Source organism: Mirounga angustirostris, unplaced genomic scaffold, assembly GCF_029215605.1.
Source record: "Mirounga angustirostris isolate CCGP_5_RB_7025 unplaced genomic scaffold, mMirAng1.0.hap1 SCAF_15, whole genome shotgun sequence".
In the NCBI taxonomy this organism is placed as follows: domain Eukaryota; kingdom Metazoa; phylum Chordata; class Mammalia; order Carnivora; family Phocidae; genus Mirounga; species Mirounga angustirostris.
Genome location: NW_026991723.1, coordinates 8,447,406 through 8,459,147, shown reverse-complemented (window position 1 = coordinate 8,459,147; position 11,742 = coordinate 8,447,406). Strand labels below are relative to the sequence as shown.

Genomic DNA, 11,742 nt, shown 5'->3' with positions numbered 1-11,742 from the left:
CCAGGAACGAGAGTGCATGAAGAAGAGGCGCTCTCCTTACTCTAAGTCGCTGGGTTAACTCAAATCTGCGCCCTGAGTGCTGAGCAGCCAGAATACTGGCTGCCAGGTGGACTTCTCTCCAGAGGCACTGAAAGGCCAACAGATCCTGACATCTGGAGGGCTTTGGTGAAACAGCAGCTTCCACACCTGTGCAGTGAACCCTCAGCGGGAGAGAAGAGGAAAACACCTGCCCCTTTCTCATCAGTTGCCAGTGTCTGAAATATAGAGGGAGAGCCAAAGATCTCTCTAGGAAAGCCTCAAACATAGGACAGAGACCAAGATAAACAAAGAGCAGATAACAGTCTCAAGAGAGACAAAGCAAAGTAAAACACAATGAAATAAAATAAACATAAAAGACAACATCCTGAGACATATGCACATCCAAGGCACAAAAAAAGGACACTTCCGTGGGAAGGGTTGGTGGAAGAAGCAGAGGAAATATGTCACTCATTTCTGGGCAAAGGAAAAAGCCAAAGCCCAAGAAGTAAAAATTAGGAGGATCAAACCAAGCACTCAAAATCGCAGTTAACAGGAGTTCCAAAGAAGAAAGAAAACAGAAAAAAAAAAAGTCAGAGGAATAATGCAACTCCCAGAATGGAAGAGCCTAAGTCTTCTACAACGTTGCCAAGTGCCCAGCATGAAGCATGGAAAACAGACACGTGTCATATACCAACGCACAGTTTCCTGCAAGACAAGGCAGCTGGGGATTAGAAACAGTGCTAACCTCCCCCAGAAGCCCTGCTCCCCTGCAAAAGGCCACATATTAAAAAAACTGAGAGTAAGGATGGCGTTCGGCTTCCACAGCAACTCTACATCAAAGAAAATATTGACCAATGTCCTTAAAATTCTGAGGCAAAATTAATTTCAAACCAGAATTCTATATCCAGCTAAACTAGGTACCCAGGTTGTGAAAGGGTGTGAATGAAGACATGCGGACTTTAAAATTTTATCTGCATTCTTTCATAGGAGGTTATCACAGATTGTGCCTCATTCAAGAGTGTTAAATAAGAAAGAGAAATGTATGGAATCCTGGAAATGGGCTTTCCATAGGAGAAATGGAGGGAAGACCCAGGATGATGGTGGTGGTTGTACCGAAGTTCCTCAGGACATCCAGAAAGCCAGCTGGCTCCGGGAGGAGTGTTTAAGGGAAAAACAAGAATGCCAGTTGACTCAATGTGTTAGTGTGGAAATTAAGATTCAGAGATAGTCAGGTTAGCACACTTTCAGCTGACAGTTTCTCAAGACCCAATTCAAAACGGCCTGATAAATGGGCTTACCGTCTCACCTAACCGCACGTCCAGCAGTAGGACAGCTCCAGGTGTTGATTTATCCGCAGCTCAACTTCCCACATTTGGCTCAGCCATCTTCAGCATGCTCTCTTCTACCACGGACGACACCAGCTCGAAGCATCGTCAGCACATCTAAGGTTGGCTGGCAGGAAAGGGACTGTTCCTCGGGGGTCTATGGTCTAAGAAACCTTTCCCAGGAACACCACTTCCAAGGTTCACTGGCCAGGCTCCTTAAAATCCACCAATGACTTAAAGATACTATTTATTTATTGGAGAGAGACCGAGAGCAGGAGTGGGAGGGAGGGGCAGAGGGGAGAGTGAAAAGCAGACCTCCTGCTGAGCAGGGAGCCTGATGCGGAGCTCCGGAGCTCGATCCCAGGACCCTGAGAGCATGACCTGAGCCGAAGGCAGACACTTCACCGACTGAGCCACCCAGGTGCCCCCCCTCCAGGGCAGTGAAAAGTCTTAATCTATATTTTCCTTTAACAGAAGTCAAAAGAAAATGCCTACAACTAATAGATCAAACAAACAAAAAAACCCAACAAAAACCCACATCTGCATTTACAAACTAAGCAGAGCTGAAAAGAACTGGAAGTCCTTACTTCTGGGTGGACAGGGCAAAGCAGGGGTGCAGAGGAAGGGCTGCTGCTTTGGTTCTGCTCCAATTTGAAAATGATGTATGGTACTTTGTTTAGTCTCCTAGACGGAACAAACAGTAGGGCTTTTTCTCCGCTTCTCCGCTTCTGAACGCGCCCTTTATATGGAAAACACACTCACAATGTGTTCGTCAAACAAAAGCAAACTCTGATGTGGCCTTCTCCCCATCTACCTCCTCACCCCATCCCACCTCCAGCCTGAGGCTCCAAGCCAAAGGCCAGTTACAGGTATCAGCTCTTCTGTTCCCCGGGTAGGTTCCATGTTCCCGGCAGGAGAGGGGGCAGGGAGGGATGCTGGTGTCTTCTACGTGGGGGATTGTCTTGGGCCGCGCAGTCTGGTTCAACAAGGCACAGCAGTTCTCCAGCAGGTGGAGCGCAGGGGCAGAAGGGCGGGGGCGTCCTGTCCCGGGGACTAGAGAAAGCCCCGAGGCTTGGAATCCAAGCAGGTGGGGGCTACAGGGGCCCTGAGGAGTCTACCAACCCTTCCACACTGGGCTGCTGACCACCAAGCACAGTTAGAAAATTCAAACATCCTCCTCACACTTAAACTTCTGCAGCACTGTTAACAAACGTGCATCTCCTTTCTTCTAACGCAGACCCTGTAAAGGCTTCAACTATTTCAGGCAAAGTCTCAAGGGACAAAGTCTTATCACAAGGGGTTATCTCCTTGGAAGACCTGGCTCCAGAGATAGGGAGATTCTCCCAGTGACCTTGATCTTAACACCGCTACCACGGTGATGCCCTCATTCCTGTAGCACATGTCCCCCTAGGAGCCTTTCCTTACTCCAGGGCCTTTCAAACAAAATCTAACCCGGAACCCAATCCCTAAGGAAGCGGGGAAGGCGGCTGCTCTGGCTGCACGGTATCCCCCTCCCTGTAGCCCTCAAAGCCCCAAGGCTACCGGAAGTTCCCCCAAGCAACACTATTCATTTTCACCTCTGCTCCTACCACAGACTACCCTGGGCTCCTTCTTGCTAAGCCCTGCCTTCCTTCAAGGTCCCCAAGCCCCACCTCCTCCATGAAGCCTTCTCAGGCTACTGCTTCTGAAGACGTCTTCTCTCTTGAATCAACTCATGCTCCTACGTGGTATGTATATGGTTGGTCCCAATGTCTAGGACGGTTAAACTCTTATGTTACTGCCTCACATCTAATTTGCTCACTACTCAGTATGATAGAGGACTTGGCTGGGATTAAAAAAAAAAAAAAAAAAGACCATTTTTAGAAATTGTTTTATAAATAGACCTCTTATACAAAAAAGAGAGATATACAGAGCACCCAGATTCCCAGGAAGGTGGACCCGAGCCTTTCTTCTCCGCACTGGGAAAAGAGGACAGGAAAAATGATTCTCTCTTGTTCTTAACTGTGTCCACTATGCGGCCAGTTTTTCAAGTAGCATTTCTATTCCTTTGCTGGTGTTTTTGTTTTTTTCCAGTGTTGGAATGAGGCCTTTCAATCCAGCCTTGACTTTGTGTGCAACTTCTTGATCGGAACTCTGGAGAAGGCTGAAGAGAGAAGACAAAGATTAACAAACAAAAAAATCATGTTTCATAAAAACCCCTAATCATCTGCAATTACTATCGCCACACAAGGTATAAACAATTCATTGATTTGTGAGACAAGTCTTGTAATTGTAAGTACATCTTCTGAATTCTCCAGCTGAATGATGGGGGCTGGTAGCCTACGTTCTGAAACCACATCAACAGAAAACCTTTTCTAATCTTGCTGGGAGAGTCACTCCCATGTAGGAGCAACTCCGCCCCGTACAGAATTGGTCCGACACTCACTGGGATTAACACCCTTAGAAGTATTTCCTGCATGTAGTCTATCTTCCCTTCCCCACCCAGATGAACTCAAGAACAGACACCTTGGGTTTTACTTCCTGATTTCGTGGCAGCACACGTGCAGAGCAGATGGCCAAGAAGTGCCATGTGACCGAATGAGTGGGAGCGGAGGGGTGCAAAGAGGAAAGGCAGAGGGCCCGCCAGGGAAGCAGGGAAGAGTCAGCCTCCACAACTTTGTAGCTAAAACATGGGAAGGGGTGAGCAGCTTTACCTTGGAGCCTAATGGCCTAGATGTGAAATCTACCTCTGCCACTCAGTAATTGTACAAGCAGGAGCATGCTATTTAAATTCTCTAAGACTGTTTCCTGACCTATAAATGGGATCAGCAACACAATCCACCTTCTACCTCAGAGAGTTTTTGAGGCTCAAATGATCTCGTACCTACACCACCCACACAGAGCCTGACCCTCAGTAAGCACTCAATAAACGTGAGCCATTAAAACAAATAAACAAGTCAGCTCCACTTTCTGAAACCTTGCTAGAAAGCTCTATCCCCACCAGTGAATGGAGTCCAGTGGAGTCCTGGAGGCTGGCAACAGGAAGGCCCCTTTCACTTTAAACAGGGGCTGGGACACAGGGGCCTGCCGGGAGAACGCCAGGGCTGAGTCTCCTGGTTTCCCCCCTCTTCACGACCACACATTAATGCTGACCTCTGAAACGCATCCTAGAACCAAATCACATGGCACTTCCCAAAGTCCCTGGTCCTAAGGCCTTCCATCACGTGCACAGAGAGGAGGGTGAGTTAGCAGCGCCAGGCAGCATGCTGCTGTTTGCGGGAGACAAGCAACAAGTACAGCCTGCCACCTGCAAAGCCGAGGAAGTTGTTACAAGTCCCTTTTAACAGGTTTGTGACTCACCAGGCAGTTTTTATTTTCTACGCTGGCTAAGCACATAGTGACATAATGCACAGCAGTAATAAAAGTTAGTATTTGTTGAACACACGCACTGGATGTAACCATCTCATGCAGTCTGCACGACAACCTGTGATGATCCCGAATCCGGTTTTCTAACCAAAAAAACTAAGTTTCAGAAAAGCTGAATAATTTGCCCAAGACCACACAGTGAGCTGGGACTAGAACCCAGGCAGTGAGCCTAGAGCCCATGATGCTCTAAATGCTAGAGAATTCTGTTTCCCTGAGTCATTTTTCAGACTGCATACAAGGCTGAAACTCTTTTTTTTTTTTTTTTACCCAGGATGCCTTTTCACTTATTGTAAAAAAGATTTACGGGGGAAAAACACTGCATGAGTTTGAAGTAAAATATAAAGAAGCAGAGAATTTTACCAAACAAGTCAAGCACGTGACAGTATTCTAAAACCACATAACACTGATTATTGTATTAATCAAGTGTTAGGTCATCTGGAGTTCGAGTCCCCTTCAGAACCTCAAATACTGTACTAGTGTTCCACAATAAACCTGCAGGAGCCTTCTGATGTTTGAAATCCACCCAAATGGAGCTATGATCGATGAGCAAGCTCTACAAATTAACTGCATGGCATGGCTGAAATTTTTAGTTAATTGAGTGTTTAATGAAAAGAATGTCAGTCGTACATGTTAACACTCTAAATGCCCGGTAAAAAAACTTCACATTAAATACGTCCATGTTTCAGCTAAAGGATTCTGACTATTCAACATCAACTGGAAAATTAGCTAATTTCAATGAGAAATGAACAAAATGATCTGCACCACCCACATATTTGGAGATCCTGATCTACCCAAAGAAATGAATGCCCGAGTGTATCTGTGAGTCTATGTGTTCCAAGTTGAATTATATACTGAATAAAGACTTGTAACATTTACAAACAATGCAGATTAAATTGCACGGCTTGTTGTACGTGAAACACTGTGGGAAATTCAAATTTAAGACTGGTATCTTTTTCCAAACCTCGGTAACACAGCAGGGGAAAAAAAAAATCACAGTGATTGCTTCACAAACCAATCTATTTTAAATGGATGTTGTCAATAGAAGGGTTTCACATCCAGGAATAGAACGCATGGAAGTTGAAGTTTCAATGACCTGTGAATTATAAACTCTACATAACTCTGTCTGGAGAATAATAAACAAGTGCAGCGCATGCCACGATTCACAAATCATCACTTTTCTACCATTTTAATTAGAAATAAACAATTAGCTTGCAGACTTCACTAGCAAATGCCTCCAAAATCCTTTTAAGAATACGTGGAAATCACAAAAGAAAATCGCATGTAAAGTCAGTCATGATTTAAAAAGCAACTCTGTCATAGTTTCAGAGGGACAAGGCTAATCCATTAAAAAGAACTCAATTACAATTTTGGTCAAAACCATAAACGTGGTGAGACCATCAAATGATACAAATATTGTATGATCTCTCTTTATATGTGGAATCTTTTAAAAAAATATGATTTATTTGAAAGAGACAGAGAACATGAGTGGGGGGAGGGGTAGAGGGAAAGGGACAGACTCCCCGCTGAGCAGGAAGCCCAACATGGGGCTCGATCCCAGGACCCCAGGATCATAATCTGAGCTGAAGGCAGGTGCTTAACCAAATGAGCCACCCAGATGCCCCTCTTATATGTGGAATCTAATGAAAAACAAAACAAAACAAAACAAAACAAAAAAAACAAACCTCAAAAAACCAAAACCAACCAAGCTCATAAATACAGAGAAGAGACTGGTAGTTGCCAGAGGCAGGAAGTATGTGTGTTTGGGGGAGGGTCCGGGGGAAGGTGTGGATAGGGATAAAGGAGATCAAAAGGTGGTAATAATAATAAAACATTTTGAAGGGAAAATAACAAAACAAAAAGTGATGTGGTCTCTTCTGCATCTGTCTCTCAGGATGGTGGAAATGGGTTGCAATAGGCTTACAGGAAGGAGGACCAGGTTAGGAGTTGTGATATTAGCTGAACTAAAGGCTTATTATTTTGTAATGTTTATTTTAAGTCAAACAAATGTTAAATGCATTAGGTTAACTAGTTGGTATAGATCTCTTTTTTTGAGATAAGTAATTAATAATGGCAAGAATAAAGCTCCAGAACACATATGCTTGGCAAGTCCTATGAATTATATAATTTGTAATAACTGGGTGTTGGAGGGCTCCATAATCTGGGGGGAAAAGGAGGTAGCGAAAGGGATCTCTATAAATTAGTCATATGTAAAGAGCTTTCCTGAGAGTGGGAAAGAGAGAGAGAGAATACAATTATATTTTGGTTGAAACCATAAATGGGGTAAAACAACCAAATGAGACCTTGTGAATGTCACAACTTCACAATCCTTGAATCCAGAAGACGGCGGATGAGTAAGGACTGACTGGAAGAGTTAGGCCTGGTTTCTACTATTTGGTACACTTGTCTAGACCCTGAGTGACTGTGAACGATTAGGAACAAAGATCGGAAGCGAGAGAGAAGGTGAAGGAAGCGCCTTCTGCGTGAATAGGCATTCAGGAGGAGGGCCCTGTGTAGAAAGGCGCACATCATACATACCTAGAAAGAATAATGGCACCACGGTTTACATTAGCCCAGGACTTCAGGTTCTTCATACCAACATGCTCAACAAGTGTTTTTGCAAAACAACCTGAAAAATATACTGAAACTCAGTGAACACTATACAAGATTTAAACTCCCCATCTCCATCCCTACAGCCCTTAAGTCTGCAAACATATTTTAATAAAAAAGCGCATAAAAAGAGTTCTCACTCAACCTCCCTTAACACTAAGAGTTCCAGCTCCGATTTATTTAATGTCTTCTTAATACAGCCACTTCTTTCAACTCTGGTCTGAGTCTTAAACCATGTTTAGCAGGAATTACTCAAGACAAACAATGAATTCTTACAAAACGCTCACTTGCTCGTGTTTGCATCTCTTTGTACTCTTCAATGATTTAACCCTGACCTGAAAGGTATTCAGGGAGTCAACGTCTGACAGCAGCACTTCACGCTTGGATGGAGTCAAGGTCTCCCTTGTGAAAAATGCTCCCTCGGAAGGTGCCGTGAATAACACTAGTAGTCAGCTGGTGTGCCGGCTAACACCTGCTAATTTCTCGCCACAAAGCCGGACATTCACCCATCAAAAATATTATTCATCTTTTGTTAATTATTTCGTATGTTATTATCAGATTCCTCAGTTCTTGATATATCATCTTCAATTCACTGTGCCATCTAAGTGTAACTAATTTTGGACAACGGAGAAACTCTGAAAGCTAGGATCTGGTGCAGATGGAAGTGTGGGAAACCTATACTGAAGGCAAGTACCTTGGGTAGGTAGCATGTGTGATTCATCCAAAGAGACCCAAATGTGAGGACCCTTTAAAAGCCAAGAGGCCTATGGCTATTTAGCGTTTCACAGCACACGTTAAGGAAGGACCGTAATCAGCTAGTGAGGCAGACAGTGTGAGCACAACAATATTTCTAGAATGCTGCAACTCCCCCCCCCCGGCCCCACCCCAGCCAGAGGTGGAATCAATGTCTTCTTTTGAATTCTGGTGGGCCTTTGTGACTGACTTAACCAAGAGAGTGTGGGAAGAGTTACATTCAATAACTTCTGAGGCTAAATCATAAAAGCACTGTACACCTGCTTTCTTCTCTTAAAACCCAACCACCATGTTGTGAAGAAGCCCGAGCAGCCCCGGGAGTGGGACCGAGGCTGCCGGACTGAGGCACTGCCAGCCATCGTCCAAATGGACACACCGACCCCAAGCGTAGCAGCCCCAGAGGACTGTGAGCGGAGCAAAACCAAGCTCCACCAAACTCTGATCTGATGTTGTTCGAGAACTACCAAGCTTTGAGGTGGCTGGTTACACAGCAAGAGATACCGAAGGCAGCCACACTGGTTTGGTGCTGCATGAATCTGATACGCACGTGAGGGCCATACAGGCGTGTTTTAGAGCTGTCAGTGTAACTGAATTAAGGAAAACTATCACTAGAACATTCTTTGGATTTTAAAAGCAAGCCAATTCTTTAAATACGAACTCAGCTCAACTGTGCACCAACTTCTTAATAATGAAAAAGAGGCTTCAATATGTTATTTTCTCTTCAAAATTTGTTACAAGAAGCTTTGTCTTTCACAAAAAGTTTGCGATGAAAAACAGCCCCGAGTCTCTATTCTTAAAGGCAGAGTGAGAAGCAATAGCTCCACTGTATCGATTGCCTGACTAGCCATTAGAACTGCAACTTGCCTCAAGACATAAATTCACGATCTGTCCCCTTTTTCAGACACGATGACAGAAAGCACAAACTGCTCGAACTCAGTGGGGGGAGATCTCCTTCGTGGCTAAAATGCTGGATGGAGCTTGAATTTAGTTACAGGAGGTCTGCTCAAAGACGGGGCCGAGAAAGGAATGGTATGCAACTTTTCAATTCGATTAAAAGATACTGTCCTTCTCTTGAAAGCTGAGCTTCTACAGAGCAGCCAGGAGGGCTGTGAAAGACCACAAAGGCCAAGGGCTGGCTTGCTCTGTGGTCACATGTATTTCAATGCCAAACAGGCCTCAGTTCAAAATTCTGATGAGGACAATTTTCTTTTGCGTATCCCTTCCTCCAAACTAGAGATAGATATCCTGCTTTTCAACTGGGGTAGTGACACTCACAAATGTCCTCCCGCCCCAGCTATCACCCCCCCATGGAACGGAATGGCATTTTAGGGCCCTGGTCGCTCCAGCTCAGAAGTCTGAGGTAGCAAGGGAGGAGAGGCAGTGAGGGAGGGTGGGGAAGAGAAAGGAAATTAAAGGACTCCAGGACATAAATTTCCAGTATTTACTAAAGCTTATCTGCAAGCACTAAATCATTTCTTGTCCAGAGACACCATTTCGAAACACTCAACAAATTTCATCTGAACGTAAATGGCGGGCATCAAGTTCAGGGCTGCCGGGGATTAGGAAATTCCACAGACGACACGGGAGAAGTTCAAGTCTTATAGCCTACCTTCTCTTCCACTTTCCTTCATCTTCTCATCTTGTTCTATTAACCACTTCAGAACTAGATGTCCTGCGGGATGCTCTGCAACGTGAAGCTGGAAGGAAAACATACAAAGCTGTCTTCAGCCACGCCCTGGCCTGCCATCTGTTCTCTACCTCGCACAGGTGAGGACACGGCTGTGTGGAAAGTGCCACAACGCTCAGGAGGTCTTTAGGGAGAATGACCACCAGTACCCAAAGGGCCCAGCGATCTCGTCTAATCCCCAGACTGGCGCTCAGACGGATGTTCAAGGGAACCACTCAGAAGCACCGAGGCTCGGCTTCAGGAGCGCCCAGCTGAAAGGCAGCAGCAGAGCGCCCGTCGCAAGGTCATGCTAACCACCGTTCGGGCTGCAGTAGCGTTCTGAGGCCCAAATAAACCTGTGGGACAAAGCGGTACAGCAGAGAAACACGGAAAGCTGGGGCTGAATGATGTTTAGGTAGCAGCTGCTCCCACGTACCTAGGATCCCTCCTTATGGAGCATGGGGGACAACGCTCAATCTCCTAGGGAGAAAACTCATGCATACCTCTTTCCAACTTGGTAATCTGCTCTGCTCTACGAGGGCAGGTGCAGGGCTTCTCTGAGGCGCATGGGCCACATCGGGACACAGCAGGCTCGCCAAGCTTACGACCTAGTGCAGGACAAAGGCCCTGCCCGGTCTGCCTTCTGCCTCCTCTCTTCCCTCTGCCAGCTGATCTCCTACCCTGAGCCTTCTGTTCTCAACCGTGCCGGGCCCCTTCTTCCTTCAGACGGCCGCACGTGCTCTTCCCTCCGCCTACAGTCTTCTTTCTGCCTTTCTTTACTGAGCTACAACCCTCTGGTTTCGGCGTAGCTTTCACTGCCTCAGGGAAGCCTTCCTGCGGACAGGCTGGCTCCCGTTCTCATACAGTCCCACAGAACCCGCAGTTTCCCTCACAGCGCTCATCTCGATCCTAACTTACGTAACTATCTGTGTACATGTTCATTTAAATACTGTGCTCAACAAAACAGTAAGCTTGCGGGGGGGGAGGGACGGTGCCGACCACTGCCCTGCACAAATCAGGTACGTGAATCCGTGAACTTCAGGTGTAAGGCGGAACTATCAGGGGCCAAATAACAAGGCAGGAGCTATGAGAAGGAGCAGACTTCCTTAATGAGAGGGAACTGGGAAGACTTCCGCGAGAAGGACTCCGGGGACCTTGCGGGATGGGTGGGCCTTCTACAGAGACAGCACAGCAAAACGGAGACACAGACAGCATCTGGGCTGAGGGAGGGGACGTGTGCAAACGCAGAGAGGTGCCAAAATCCACAGCAAACTCAGGACGGAATCAAGAGCCCAGAAATACGCTGGAAAAGCATGTGGGGCCAGCCGTGGACAACAGAGAGCCGCATTAAGGAGATTCTGCCTCCCCTCCTCTGTAAGTCATACGAAGTCGCGGGGAGATTCTGAGAAGACGGTGCTGCCACGGCACTATCTTGAATTCACAGTGATCAGACGTGCTGTCAGCATGGGGTGAGTTGAGGCAATGAGCACTCAACTTCTCTTTACGGCAATGTTCTCAGGGACAAGCGCTTCCCCCTGCCCGGCGGTAGCACGTTACCTCTCCGTCCCTGCCACCCGGCTGGAGTGCGGCCGCTGCCAAGCCAGCAATGGCGCTCATGGCAGGCTGAACGTCTCCGACGGCGGCTCCCAGGATGTCGGGCACCAACACACACGCAGACCTATCCAGCACCAGGGCCCGGGCATGTCCTTGCAGGTAGCTTAACAAAGCGGGAGAGATGGCCTCCAAGAGCTCTCGCCGGCGGATCGCTGCGTCCTTCTTACTGTCGGAACACGGGGAATGAGGCGTTAAGGGAAGATGAACAGCAAAGGAAATACAACGATCTTATCACCACAAAAACCTCTAAGGGCTTGAAACAGTCCGTGTCAAACTTATCGTAATTGTCTGTCTCTAGTGTGTATGCAGGTAATAAGCAATTTAAGGGTGGGATACCTCTCTTTCATCTTCGTG

At 46.4% G+C, this 11,742-nt stretch overlaps 1 protein-coding gene across 2 annotated transcripts in view; it reads right to left on the bottom strand.

The window, feature by feature from the left end:
• Positions 1–3,199: 3,199 nt before the first annotated feature.
• Positions 3,200–11,742, bottom strand: part of PUM3 (pumilio RNA binding family member 3) — a 47,199-nt gene continuing 38,656 nt past the window's right edge. The window contains exons 15-18 of one of the 2 annotated variants that reach the window (XM_045882180.3): positions 11,332–11,554; positions 9,718–9,805; positions 7,284–7,374; positions 3,200–3,486 (exon numbers count right to left, since the gene is read on the bottom strand). In XM_045882180.3, the coding sequence (XP_045738136.1) occupies positions 3,354–3,486; positions 7,284–7,374; positions 9,718–9,805; positions 11,332–11,554 (535 nt within the window). In that variant the 3' untranslated portion in view covers positions 3,200–3,353. Of the gene's footprint in view, positions 3,487–7,283; positions 7,375–9,717; positions 9,806–9,869; positions 10,131–11,331; positions 11,555–11,742 lie in introns of those variants that run through there. The other variant, XM_064579982.1, reaches the window with a different exon arrangement.